This window comes from Ylistrum balloti, unplaced genomic scaffold, assembly GCF_031769215.1.
Source record: "Ylistrum balloti isolate Yb309-2 unplaced genomic scaffold, AGI_CSIRO_Ybal_v1 Utg370208, whole genome shotgun sequence".
NCBI lineage: Eukaryota > Metazoa > Mollusca > Bivalvia > Pectinida > Pectinidae > Ylistrum > Ylistrum balloti.
The window spans coordinates 181,858-196,244 of NW_026782179.1; the positions used below are offsets into that span (position 1 = coordinate 181,858).

At 34.9% G+C, this 14,387-nt stretch overlaps 1 protein-coding gene across 12 annotated transcripts in view; it reads right to left on the reverse strand.

Annotated features, from left to right (window-relative positions):
* LOC132551601 (myosin heavy chain, non-muscle-like) overlaps nt 1-14,042 on the reverse strand; it is a 51,311-nt gene extending 37,269 nt beyond the window's left edge. For all 12 annotated transcript variants that reach the window (XM_060215772.1, XM_060215770.1, XM_060215765.1 and 9 more), the window contains exons 1-3: nt 13,503-14,042; nt 10,155-10,311; nt 6,637-6,664 (exon numbers count right to left, since the gene is read on the reverse strand). In XM_060215772.1, coding sequence (XP_060071755.1) covers nt 6,637-6,664; nt 10,155-10,311; nt 13,503-13,856 — 539 coding nt within the window. In that variant the 5' untranslated portion in view covers nt 13,857-14,042. The remainder of the gene's footprint in view (nt 1-6,636; nt 6,665-10,154; nt 10,312-13,502) is intronic.
* Between the last annotated feature and the right edge of the window lie 345 nt (nt 14,043-14,387).

A 14,387-nucleotide genomic window follows, 5' to 3' on the forward strand; every position in this document is an offset into this window, starting at 1 on the left:
AGGTTTGTATGAATCATAGCCTTCCAAACCAACAGATCAAAATACCAGGAAGATAGGAAAGGTCACTGTCCAGTGTGGGGCTACAAAACAATGTAGACTTGCCAATCACAACCTATTTAACTACCCTATGACTAAGGATCAACCCACCTTCTGTACTTTAATGACCGCCCGTAAAACCTATCAACCCATCGTATGTACCTGTATGACTGCGCAGTAAACCTATCAACCCATCTTATGTACCTGTATGACTGTCCAGTAAACATATAGACCCATCGTATGTACCTGTATGACTGCCCAGTAAACCTATCAACCCATCGTATGTACCTGTATAACTGTCCAGTAAACATATCAACCCATGGTATGTACCTGTATGACTGTCAAGTAAACATATCGACCCATCGTATGTACCTGTATGACTGCCCAGTAAACCTATCAACCCATCGTATGTACCTGTATGACTGTCCAGTAAACATATCAACCCATGGTATGTACCTGTATGACTGCCCAGTAAACATATCAACCCATCATATGTACCTGTATGACTGCCCAGTTAACTTATCAACCCATCGTATGGGCCTGTATGACTGTCCAGTAAACATATCAACCCATCTTATGTACCTGTATGACTGCCCAGTAAACCTATCAACCCATCTGATGTACCTGTATGACTGTCCAGTAAACATATCAACCCATCTGATGTACCTGTATGACTGCCAAGTAAACCTATCAACCCTTCTGATATACCTGTAGTGCAGGAAAGTCCAGTAAACCTGTAAATCCATCTAATGTACCTATACTGTATGATTGTCCAGTACACCATAAACACATGAGGTATCTAGAGTCTTTCTATATAGGTTAAGAATTCTATTGTTTGTTGACCTGATTTTATTTACATCATTAAACTAGGGCTGAATTACAATGGAAAATTCATGACCAAATCATAAACTATCCAAGCGTGTGTCATTACACATGAAAGGAGATTTTGTTCACTAAGACTGAAGATATTTTCCACTTGTAGTTTCTCCTTCAGATAAAGTTTTCAGTACTTGTAGTCATCGAGTTCTGTGGATAGATTAACACCAACATAACTAATGATGTGCTGGTACACTTCAGATCAAGTGCCTTGAAACATCATTACTTCCCATGAAACATTCCACACTTACCTGATGACCACCATTTAGCCCTATGCTAATCAATAGCATTAACACTGAAAAGGTCAGTAACAAATACCTCAGATTCCTTTATCAATATTTCTCCTAGATCTTGATGTAGAAGCAGGAATTCTAATTCTTAATTTGCCCTACAGTAGCATTAGTGGCTAGAGTACAAACCCTCTCCCTTTACACCAACAATCCCCCTGTGTTACTCCAGTGACTTTCCCATAACTTGGAGACCTAAACATTTCAACTGCAACCCGACTTCTGTGACCTCCATACACCTCAACTACACACACAACACAATAGCCTTTTCAGAGTGTGAAACTGTTGACAAGGTTTGTAATCCTGAGATAAGTACATGCATGTTTCTGATAGTCTAGTAATACTACCTATGAAGCTATCTGCTTCACTTCCAATATCATTCAACTATCTTTAATCTAGGTATCAATACATGTGCTGTGACTAACACTAACAATGTGCTATTCAGGACGTGTAATTTCAGCATTCTTTCTGGAGAAAAAGTACCTATATAAATCCTTAACAAGTTGAGTTGATGTTGACCCAGCTTTCTTGAGACAGCGCAGTACTGAAACATCAAGGACTGCATAGTCAGTGCCCTACAGAATGATTTGGGTGAATACCTACAATACAGATGCTCGGGACTGGAATGTCAATCACTAAGTCTCCAAATGTGTGTTAAAAAACCTCTAACATTCTCGAAAGTGAATGTTTTCAGGTACAGAACAATTATACACAAGACCATTTCATACTGGAATGTGCAAGTAACTGATTTAATCATGCACCTACTGAATAACTCACTAAATTATTTATGAAGCTGACAGATTCCAGAGACTCCCTGGGATTAAAAAGTAGTAAGAGTTTGTGACCTAGTAAACTGTCTTTCCTTAAAGGTAGCTGGTAGATTAGGAGTAATATTGCCTTATATGGGCTTCCTTTCAACCATGTGAGTCATTAGCCATGTAAGGAGTGTAAAATTTCTATCTGTCTCCTTATTTTATGACGAGAAGACATTACTCAATAGTGGAACAGGACTATCTACGACCGCCCCAGACATGTAACCACACAGTAGCATTTAACCAATCCAAAACCGACATTGGGATAAAAAAAGGCCGAACAAAAGCAGTCATTCATGTCTAGTATGTACACAGGTAAACTTAAATATCTCTGCCAGCCAACAAAGTATGCTGATCTAGCATAAAAACTTTATAGTATCGCTACACTAAAGTTAAGTATGCATGATTGCACAAAAACATGCATTCTGTCATCCAATGACTGTGTATATATGTATATACAAATGTACATGAAATATGTGTATTGTAATAATCACTATTCAGTTCAATTTATTGTCTTGCTAATTTGAGTTGAAGATTTTTTCCTGCTTTTTCTTTGAAACTGAAAATGAACCACAATATGTATCTAAATAGATCTGTATGTACCAGCTATTTTTCCAAATGTTTAGGTCAACTATATAAATGAGAAATTTCACAAAAGTTAGACTCCATGAAATTCTCCCTCTGGCAGTTTAATCATTATGCTACCTGAATAAGCAATGAAAACACAAGGCCTACACAGTGAGTTTACTTTATTGTCATGCGTGTTAAATTTGGAGACCAGGTATAACTTTAACAACTATCTTCAAACACATGCTACTGCAAATTAACTCTTAGACTGGTTGCAGACCAATTTTCTTGCCTATGAAACATAGCTAGTATGAAGTGTCCCTGAACCTTAAAGTGTGCAAATAAAATAATAAGCTTGTTTAGAGAGAGATTGGATAGCAGGAAGAGTGACATGTCTGTTCACACCTGTGTTGAACCAGGGTGGATTACATTTATGGCTGAATTCTGCGACCTTTTAAATTCCGTATTTGAAGAACTTTTCTATTTAGGCTGGAGATTAAAGAATGTGATATTTTGTTACAACATGGAAGATACTTCACAAAGTTCTTGTCTATGCATGTATCCAATATAATACAAGTTAGCTGGGCAAAAGTGAAATCGGAACAAAACAGTTGAGCACATACTACATCCGTTAACTTCAATAACACCTGAACTTAAAAAGAAAGATCCATTTAGAAGTACACAAATTGTGCTGTTACTTTCCTTCCTCAAAATGATCAAGAGTTATTATTTTGAAATTAAAAGCCAGTCCATCATTCCACAATTTTCTCCAGACACAAGCTAGTCAGTTAAACAAAAAGAGTGTCTATATCTAGAATAATTAGACCTAAGATTTGAATTTGTTCATAAAGACCTGAATTTCTTTCTTGTTATGTAACTTAAACTTGATCTTTCGGCACTCACCACTGTTACAGGACATACTTTCAAGACCTGATCAGACCTAAGTTTCAAACAAGGGGAAGATTAAGCTAGAAGAGCTGGACAATGTTTTGCAAAACCTTTTCATTTGATAGCCAGTCTAGGGTGGAGTACAATATGTAAGATATATACACAGATGGAGAGGATATAGGTCAGTGATAGTTCTAAACAGGGACCACTGGAAACCTGTCCGACAACACAAGAACACCCTGCTATTGTATAAGATGTAATAATTCAGTTTTATCTGAACCCTTCACATAGTTTACTGCCTAGTACCCTGATAACTCTCTTTGTTTTACTATTCTGAAGCTAGGTATAGGGTTGGGGAACAGTTTTCGATATTTAGTGTAAAGTTTAAACAAATATCTTTATCAACTCAATGCTCTTCATGATATAAAGTCTATAAATATAATATACATCTGCTGTTACAGTAGAAAACTGAGTGGGACAACCTGAAGCTTCTGGGCCAGCCTAGAGGAAACCTGTACTGTTTGCTTTCCTGTTAGGATAATTAGAGGTTTGTATATATAATCCCACAGCACAAACAGGCTTTATACATCTGCATTATAGTAACAGTTCTACATATAAATATATATATTTCTGTAAGGCTTAACCTCCGGAAGCTGCACAAGGAGATGGAACAGACAGGACAGCAAGGGAATATGTAGGACGTGGCCAGTATGAGGTTAACCTATTGACATATTCTGTAATGATTTTTTGTCAATCTACATAGAATAAAGAAACTGATACACTAATACTTTTATCTGGAACAAAAGGTGTGGCATGATTACTCCAAGGATTTGCATTGTTAAATACAAATATATGTTGTACTTGCTACTCCCCCCCCCCTCCACTTTCATCTAGCAAGTAGACATACAAACAAGGCTCATTAATGTAAGTTTATGTTACATATGGAAAAAATTTAATTTTCGTTTTTATTTCTTAAAAGAAAAAAATATGCTGCTCATTATAAAGCATGAAGGAGGTCTTACTACAGATCAGTATCACTACTGAAGTAGGATATCATGACAAAGGTAAAGTCACATTGACTTGTATAATTAAGCAACAGGTGTCCATGTATATACATGTATATATAACATTGTTATTATCATTGACAAACTCAATCAGAATACAAACAGAACCAAAATCTGGTTAATCTGTCAATGGACCTAAAGTTATTGTAAAAATAACAATCTAAAGTAAAACATGAGTCAAGATACCAGCTGTGAATCAGAAGTAATGTATGCAGATTACTTGAATTGATGACAAAACGCTTGTATATGAAAGATCTGTGACGGCTGACATATGTAATACACATGAATAAAAGCAGTCATTTTTTTATCTATAAACTCTATCTATTGCTCTGTGTGACTGTGATCAATGTGGTTTTTTTTTGGATGCTCATTACCACTGATGCTGAAGCTTATACCAGTGTACAAACACAGAGCACTTGGCCCCATCCGTCCTCATCACAGCCGGTCTCCATCTATCTTATATATATAACCACATGTCTGAGCTGCACTTCACTGTCAGGCAAGGCTGCATATTGTCAGTCTATATCAAGTTTGGTGTAGAAAGACAGCTTTGGATACAACAGATACATATATTGATACTTAACAATATCCATTACTGACCAATGGTATTGAGATTCATGAAGAAAATATCCATTAAATCTTAAGATGTGCTTACTTCAATTTGTTTAATATTGTTGTCAAGAGATGATATATTATTATCTGAGACTCAATGGATTGCTCATCTCTGAACGACCTTTAATATTTTTAGGACACCGATCATCCCATGATAATTTGGGTCTAAATCAAATATTTTATCAGTGTTAATGATTGTTGAGATAGGTCAAATTCAATATATGGCCTTTAGATAAATAGTTAAAAAAAAAACCTTAAGACATGAAGATTCAGTACAAGCTGAATTGTATGCCAGTACAAATTATGCATGCAATATTTTAGTTTTCTTCTTTGCAAAATTATCAGGTATTCAGCAATGAAGGAACTTGGCCCATCTATTGGGAGTGGACCCAGAGTATATAAGCTTATCAAGCAACAACTTTAGAGTCATCATTAGCTGCTATTTATTATGTGTCTATTACCTTAGATTAGATAAATAACAGTCGAGGCAGGGATGCATACATGTGTAGAGTGTGTATAAAAACTAGAAATCCCCTCCCACAAACAGCATGGTGAGAAGAGACTGAGGGGTGTTTATCTCTCCCCTAGCCCCCATTAATCACCTGTATACTCTAATCAAACTATAATTCTAACTGAATGTAGCAAATTCAGGAAATGATGGCTAAGTTTTGTAGCAACTTTCACCTAAATCTACATAAAAAAAATGCATACGTCATACATATAACTAGAACTGATATCTCTGTTAACGCAACAAGATGCAGACTCTAACATCAGATCTTATCATCATGTTTCAAATTCAACCCAGAAAAGTGAAAGGCACAACTCCATAGTGTAAGTCAGAAATGCTATTTCTTCGACTTCACACATAGCTGATGATTCACTGGGCAGATAGCTGGGTAATTCTCCGGTTATGATTAATCTTGAATTAAAGTGACTGCATCACCTCTAAATGATATAAGAAATAGATCCAGAAGGGAGGTATTCAGTCGTTCCAAAGATATGAGATAAAGCTAGTGCATATATACTTTTACAGTTGAGGTTCATACAGATTAATGTGACGAAAAAAATATTATTGCAATTTTGAAGTCACCCCATTCTTTATCAAATAAGTTTTTTTCAATTTTGAAGTCATCCCATTCTTTATCAAATAATTTTCTTTCTTTTCTGTATATAAATGAAAACTTCCACCATGCTCCTTTGATAGGTTGGTATTATCACTGAATTTTTGTGGTGACATGTCAAATAGTCACTGCACACCTATGCTGTTCTTATCAAGTAATGGATACATATCTCAAGTCTATATCAAACATGTTAACCTAGATAAAGGTAACACTGATGGCGTTTTTACTGATTACCAACCAAATGCACATAACACAAAGTGTCAACTTGCATAAATGAAGAACTAACACATTGGAACAGTACAAATGTACTAGTATGGTGTATATGTATACTGTATTTTTTAACTTATTTTCATTTCATTTCAGAAATACTTACGTGCAAAGGATGGACTGGTCTTCTCGGTCTAGAACAAAGAAAAAAAAGTTAACTTAGAATGCAGATTTAATCACTTTTGATTCATAATTAATTTTAAAACTACCATGATAGTCATAAAACTTTTTTTTTTAAATTTATTGAGGAGTTACTATCTATCATTTATTTGTTGATTTTATTTGTCTTTGCTAATGCCTCTCCCATTTTAAATGTTTAATACATATACCTCCTTTGGTGCTCCATTAAAAGCCAGTACCTCTATATAAACATAGATGCATAAGTTAAATGTAGGATCAATTTGAAATATCTTAATGTGAATATCCTTCAAGTAAGCTACAGGGACCTAACTGTGAACATCCTGTGTGTTTATGACCTCTACATTGTATATCTGTCAAAATCAAGCTCCCCTTCAGTGATAAATGACCTTATTTCACCTTAAAGGCCAGTGACTTTGGCTATTTATTATACATTTCAATTTTTCAGTCAAATTAAATAACCATATATATGTAAAGTATTCCCTTGAAAAGTTTACATTTTGAAATCGTAATGCCATGAAAATTGTATTTATAAGAAGCTTTAATAATTCGGACTATTGCCTCCAAACAAGTGTTTTTAACAAGTACATGTACCCTACTTGATGGCTTGACAAGCAGTCACAAACATTACTACAAAGCCAGCAAGTGTTAGGGCAGGTTGATGTACATTTACATTTTGTAAGCTCACATTTTCAGAATACCACCAGGCCCAAATGGATGATTGCTAATACTTCAGCTCTAGCCACATCCAACAGGCATCTTATTTTGACAGATATAAATACTAAAGGTCGTTCTGTAAGAAAAGTCACGCTTTGAGTTACTAGTCTACATTTTCATGTTGGGACTCAAATACTTCCTGTTTTATAAAGAGTAGTAAATGAATGTTCTTCAATATTTTTTACCCAGTAATCTAATATCAAGGACTACCGTATATAGACAACCAGAGGTGGACTTAAAGGGGCCACTAAAACCACCTGATGTATTTATTAGATACCACAGAGTTCCACATATACCTTTCTTAACAACACATTCACTATTTAAGTTTAATCTTTACAACTTTCAGATTTCCATTTACACAGAATCCCCTTCATTCATGTTTCAAAGGAAGGTAATGGCTACCAATTTCAAGGTTAGGTAGTTATCTGAAATATGTGACCTTACTAGAGCTGGAGACGATCAATGGTAAAGTTAGAATGCTCGGAATGTGGACAAGCCTAAGACCATATCAGAACCATTGTTCTTGGCCAAATTAATGATGTAGGCCAATTATACAGTTGTATTGTTATCATGCATGTATTCAACTAAATACACAAGACTTAAAGTTTTCATGTTCTATATTTATACTGTTTTTCATGAAATGTACTGATTATTCTTGGTATACACAAGCAAGAATTTTACTGATAAGTTAACAATACTGTCAAGTAGTGAAGAAACTATGATATAAAACATAGATCATGTAATTATGCAAGAATTTCACAGCATGAACACTCCAGTCTTAATTCAATCCTGAATACCTTAGTGAACATTCACGGAATACTTGTGTGTATAAATTTTATACACAAGTCTGGAACAGGGGAGAAGTTTAACAATAGATTTTTATAAAAGAATCTGAACATCCGTGACAACGATTTCCTGAAACATTTTCTTTTCTACTTTTACATATTATTAAGGACTCATTTTAGCATGCAGGTGCGTCTTGTGGTGCATTTGATACACAATAAACAAGTTAATTTTAGTTTACACTAAACTAAAAAATATGAAATCTGTGTGCATTACAGAACTGCATCATAATTCTTAGCAATTATGTCAATGCTCCGAATGCATCTGTCTGTTGTCTATACTTGCATACAATAAACCATAATAGAAAAAGCTTAAACACTCTCATTTATGCGCAGTCATGCTTCTATGGCTGCTATCCTTGAACACAAATGTAGACGTGTGTTGATCATCAGGTATATTTACTGCGGTGAACATGTTTTTTTAAACAAGAGTTTGTAAAATGTAAATGAAGTGTCATTATCTAATGTATAATAGGCTCTATCATATGTGGAATGTACAGAAGACTTATCCCTAAGGCTGAGACTGTGGCATATGTCATGCATAACTATTGTACACAAATCTCTTAACGCTGTCTGACTATGTATTCTGGCATAAAAATAAGAACATTTTGGCCAAATAACAAAAAAAAATAATAAATGAACACATGAACACTTTACCATATGCACAGTAAAACATGCCCATCAAGAAATCTTTCTCACTTCAGCTATAAATTGCTAATGTGAAATATTTCTCTAAATATGATATTCAAATGACAATTTTACATAAAGGACAAAAGTCTGAGGAGTACAAGTTATACCTACAGATAAAGATAGTCTAAATACACTTTTTGAATAAGTTCTACACAATCCAAAGTTGAACTATACTATATACAAGTTTGTATTTAGTGCATAACATGGCATTAATCTGTCTTTGTGCCACATAAAATCATAAATTATGACAAAATTTTTTTTTACCATTTTCTCTGTGTATTGTCTTACTTAGTACATAGAACTAGTAGGACACCAACACACTTATTTCCAGATATATAAAATAACCTACACTGTAGTCATAATTTCTGAATGCTCCTAGAGCCAGCTGTAAGCACTACCAATTTGTATATAAATGTCAGCATGAATGTTATTGAGTGGCATAGGGTTGATGGACAGTGCATCAAAGTCGTGAACTATTAACCCAAATCAATGTTCCATATCCAGAACTTCCTAAATGTCATGTACATCCAAAGTAAGTGTATACACTATGATTTTATCATGTTAAACTGAGAAATCCTTAATTTTGTGTTAAAGGATCAATAATAAAACAGATCACATATTCTAAATCCAATCAACAATCATGAACTTGTTTCACATGTAGATGATGCTAGACAAAACTTGACCCTAAGCTCAATATACATAAACATGTAAATATTCACTTACAGGTAAAATGAATTTTATTCCAACGCCCAAAACTTTCTGACTTCTACCCAAGCTTCTGCAGAACAGAAATCTGTCACAATGATTCACTAAGATTTATATTTTTTTGGTAAGAAAAGTTTACCTGAGGTACAGTAGAATTTGTATGATTGCCTTTTAACAATCTCACAACCTATCACTCTCACAACCTATTACTATATTTAGCTTGGTTCAAGATGAATATCTTTCAACTTTGCTCCCCAATGTCTCAGCAATCTGTTGTCTACAAAACTGACAGGGCAACAATGAATGATTTACTTTTTTTTCTTTTTGGTTAGTTGCCATAAAATACAATTAAATACAAGTAGCACAGTCAGCACTAATGTCATCTTTGTTACAAATTTGAAGATAACATTATATTATGGAGTCTTCATTAAAAATGTGTATATTTAAACTGTCACCCAATTTTTTAAACTAGTTCTTGTAACATTGAAGACAACAGGAGGAAAATGTGTTAACTGAATCCTCCCCCATTTACCTTGTAACATGCTGCGATAGGCTCCATCTGTGATTGCAAAAACATGGGGAGGAACTTCATGTCTCTTTTTTCCTTTGTATAATTCAATCACTTTTTCTGTGTAGATTGGAAGTCTTTTGTAAGGGTTCACCACCACACAAAACAGACCTGAATATGTCTGAAAATGGAAAAGGTGAAATTCAACATTTCCTGCAGATCTTGTTAGAAAATAGAAATTCTGTGATATAATAATGCATATCAAAATATTCACAGTAATGCTGATAAATGCCTACCTTGTGTCAATAATGCCTTGTACACTTATTTGTTGGGTTGTAGTTGTAAGCTTGTTTGTATGCTCATAAAACAAAGTGGAGTTAAATTCCCAAAACTATGTAATTGTAAACAAGACTTTGAAGAAGGTATCGTACGTATACTAGCTGTTATACTTGCTCAATATGTTAAACAATGTTCAGTAATGTTGTCCATCTTTAAAAAAAAATCACAACAGCTCAAACTAATCATATCCTCTGAGACACTAAATTTGGATGAAAAATAAGATGGGAACATTCATCTTCACCTAACATATGAAGTGTACATTTGAATAAGGTGTTATGGATGTACTGGGATCACCATTACAGCTACCCTAGGTTAAGTGAGTACATGACAGAAATAACTACTCGTGGTGGAAAAAGATCAAATGTTCTATCATCATTATGTAAGCATTTCATGCCAAAATATACACTCATAAGCGTCAAAGCTAAAATATTTAATGAAGATTTAAAGGACAGTACCATATATATACTTTATTTTGTTGAAATAGTTTTAATTTTTGCAATCTTACAACATAGAAGATGAAAACATTTTCTCTTCAAACAAGATTTTCATACTTGAATTTGTGGTTAAGATAGGGAAATTAAAAATAATAATGCACATTTGGGCAAAATGCCAACTGGGCTTTGCATTACAAACTGAATCATCTGTAAACGGGTCATTATTCTCTTGTTGTATCCAATGCACCTTTACATGAATGAAGTCAAAAAAAGAAGTACTTCCGGTTATATCTGTTATTTTTACTCATGTTCATAACATCAATCAATATGTGGTAAATAACCATGACTTATCTGCTTTGTGGTCCAGCGCAGTTTATCATTACATATAACAAATTGCATACTAAATAGGAAGTTGAAGATGAAACCAAACAATAGTCAAAATACTTTAAATTGACTCATTTTACAACACTTTTAACTGGAGTGCATTTCCTTATACTTTTCACGAAACCTTAGAAAAAGATATGTTAAGTGGCAAATCATAACTAGGGAATCATCTTGAATAGGAAAAAGAAATGTTTTAACGAGGAAGCATAAACCTTTCTTTGTTGAAAACGTTAATCACTCTCTGCCATGCTGTACTGGATCATATCAAAAATATCTGATTTTTATCAGCAAATGGTTTCTTTTGCAATTTGGTTATCAGAACACAAGGTTAGCCTTTCCTTCCATCTTGCAATAAATAATGTATTTGATATCAGATTTCTACCATTGGAGGACAGCTAGTGGATAATCAAAGGGGTAAACACTGGGGCCCACTTTGTGTTTGCCAACATCAAATAACGGTGAAACATTTAGTCCTTGCCCAGGTAACTCCTACAGGTGATATAACAACACTGTTATCTTGTAAGTGTATGCCTGACCATCAACTTGTGTAGTACCCCTGGCTCCAGATAACATTCTCTATACCTGTATATCAATATGACAGGTACCCTAATGAGACAAGGGTAGATCTATTACAAGATCAGATGAAGCTTTCGCATTCCCACCAACTTTCTCATTAATTGAATAGTTTATACAGCATTGAAACCCAATATTCAAATACACAATAATATAACTGATAAATATAAGAAAGAAACAACCTAGACCAATTTTGTCTGTGTATTAATCAAATACTTTTCCTTTTTATCTAAATATATCACACAAGCTTCATCATTGCAAAGCGATCTAATAACTAATCTGCGACTGATACCAATTAAGTTTTATTCACCTCTGCACATGACCACCTGTCCGATGAAATACCTGGCTGTCCCCATTTCAGAATCGCTCAACCAAGACAGTCTACAGACCTCCTGCACTGTGACCTCAATCTAATTCTCACAACCAATAATATAGCAGCTAACGCTAACCATGTTTATGCCATTTTTAGAGGTATGCCAAATATGGAACACTACTGACTAGTGGATTTCTATTTTTTTTTTTATTCAAAGAGCATAAGTTTAATAATGATTTTCAGTGGTAGCTTCAATGGTTACTAAAAAAAATACTGAAGGCCATTTCAATATTCTGGACTGACAAGTGAAAAGCCGTGAAAAATCACTTAAAACTTTTAATCAGTTGTGTTACATTTTTTTATTACAGTTTTTGCTACACAAATCTGATTAGCCAGCAACTGATCTATTGCCAAAATTTTACTAGCTTGTATTAGAAGTTTGCCATAAACTTAAGTTTGAGCTCAATTAGTATCAGGAAATACAACATTACCCATTTCCTGGTAAGGAATCATTATGATAGGGAGTGTGAACTATGATGGTCAATCTCTGTTATTACTCCTAACACCATTGTCAATTTACAATGGGAGTCCTATGACCAAATTTGAAAATGAAAGGAAGTGGATCAGATAACTTAAGCAGGGTGTCATTTAATTTGATGTAAAAATACTGTAATGTACCTCTGTACACCCCAACAAAATCAATGCCTTATCAGCATCTAACAGATGACTCATGACCTGTCCCACTACCCTGGTCATCATTGGACAGATTGGTGGAGATCAGTATGCAACCAGGTACATATTGCAAATATCTACTAAAGGAAAAACTCATTCCCATCCTCAACAGACAGTAGGGAGGAGGGGGTGATCTTCAATTTTTGGTAATAAAAGTCTCATACAACATTTATAACATCACTCTTGGTTTTTCAAATGTAGAACAATCATACAATGCCAGTTAAACATTATCCAGGCAAAGAAGCATTATTCTTTTGCACACCCAGCGAATGTTTTGGATAATGGTATTTCTAAAATATTCAAAATACAGAGGGTATCAATGCGACTGCGTATCCGTGCATCCACTTACTGAAGACAATTTGACAAGAATGGAGCGGACAAACCAGGGTCCGCAAAAACAGGGAATATACACACCATATACATTTTTCTGTGCACACCATAGTGTTACTAGTAGACAGTTCTACAGATAACAAAATATAATAGGGATTGCCACATGATTCATAGACGGATCACCTCATGTATCGCAGTGCGACCATGTCAATAAAACGCAGACATTTCGGGTGCGCTTTTTCGGCTTGGAATTAAATTTATACTTACGTAAATTAGGCCGGAGTAGTATCGATCTTTCAAATTATGAAGAACAGATGCTTCGTTCAGACATGTCAATTCGGCCATGTCCTCAACTTTCGAAAACTTAGGGGGGTTCATTTTCTGACAGTCATCCCGGTGAACCTTGACATGTTTTCCAGATTCCTCAAGCTGAACTTCCAATTCATCTCCCCTCTCCGACACGACACTGGCAGCGCAAAAGCCATGAACTTCGTGTGGAACCCAAATTAATCTTTTGGCTGCCCATTCGGCTTGGACCATAGGATCATTTATACGATTCCTGTCAACAGCAAGATACTTCAGCTCCTGAGCGCTGACACCAGCGTACGGATCGTCCGCCATTTTGAAATTTTGCAATGGATCCACACGACTTCAGAAAGTGTGGAAACTGATAACACAGCTGTCTCTCGTGTATCAAACGTTTAAATAAATCCCTACAAAACAAGGAAATTCAAGAATAATAATTTCACAATGACACAATCGTCCAAAGTTGCAAAATTATCATTCAATGTTCAAACCATGTCAACCGGGCCGCCGCCCGCCTTGATTCACACAGGAAATTCAATGAATGTCACGTGATCGGAGCAGAGGGTAGGTACGATGCAAGGGATCGTCTCAAAAGTTATTTTTGTATTTCGAAAAGGTATTTCAATCTACAGCATGACATCACACACTGTTACGCATTCAAAGGTAAATTCATTACCAAGTTATTACAACAACATGCTTTAATATATGTAATATGAAATTATTATCTAATATTCATTTCTACCTTTAACATTTAATATTGTGTTGTAACACCCCCAGTCTGGAATCTCATCAGTCGGATATGACACTTCAATACACAAATACCTTTACGTATGTGTCCAGTCCCAA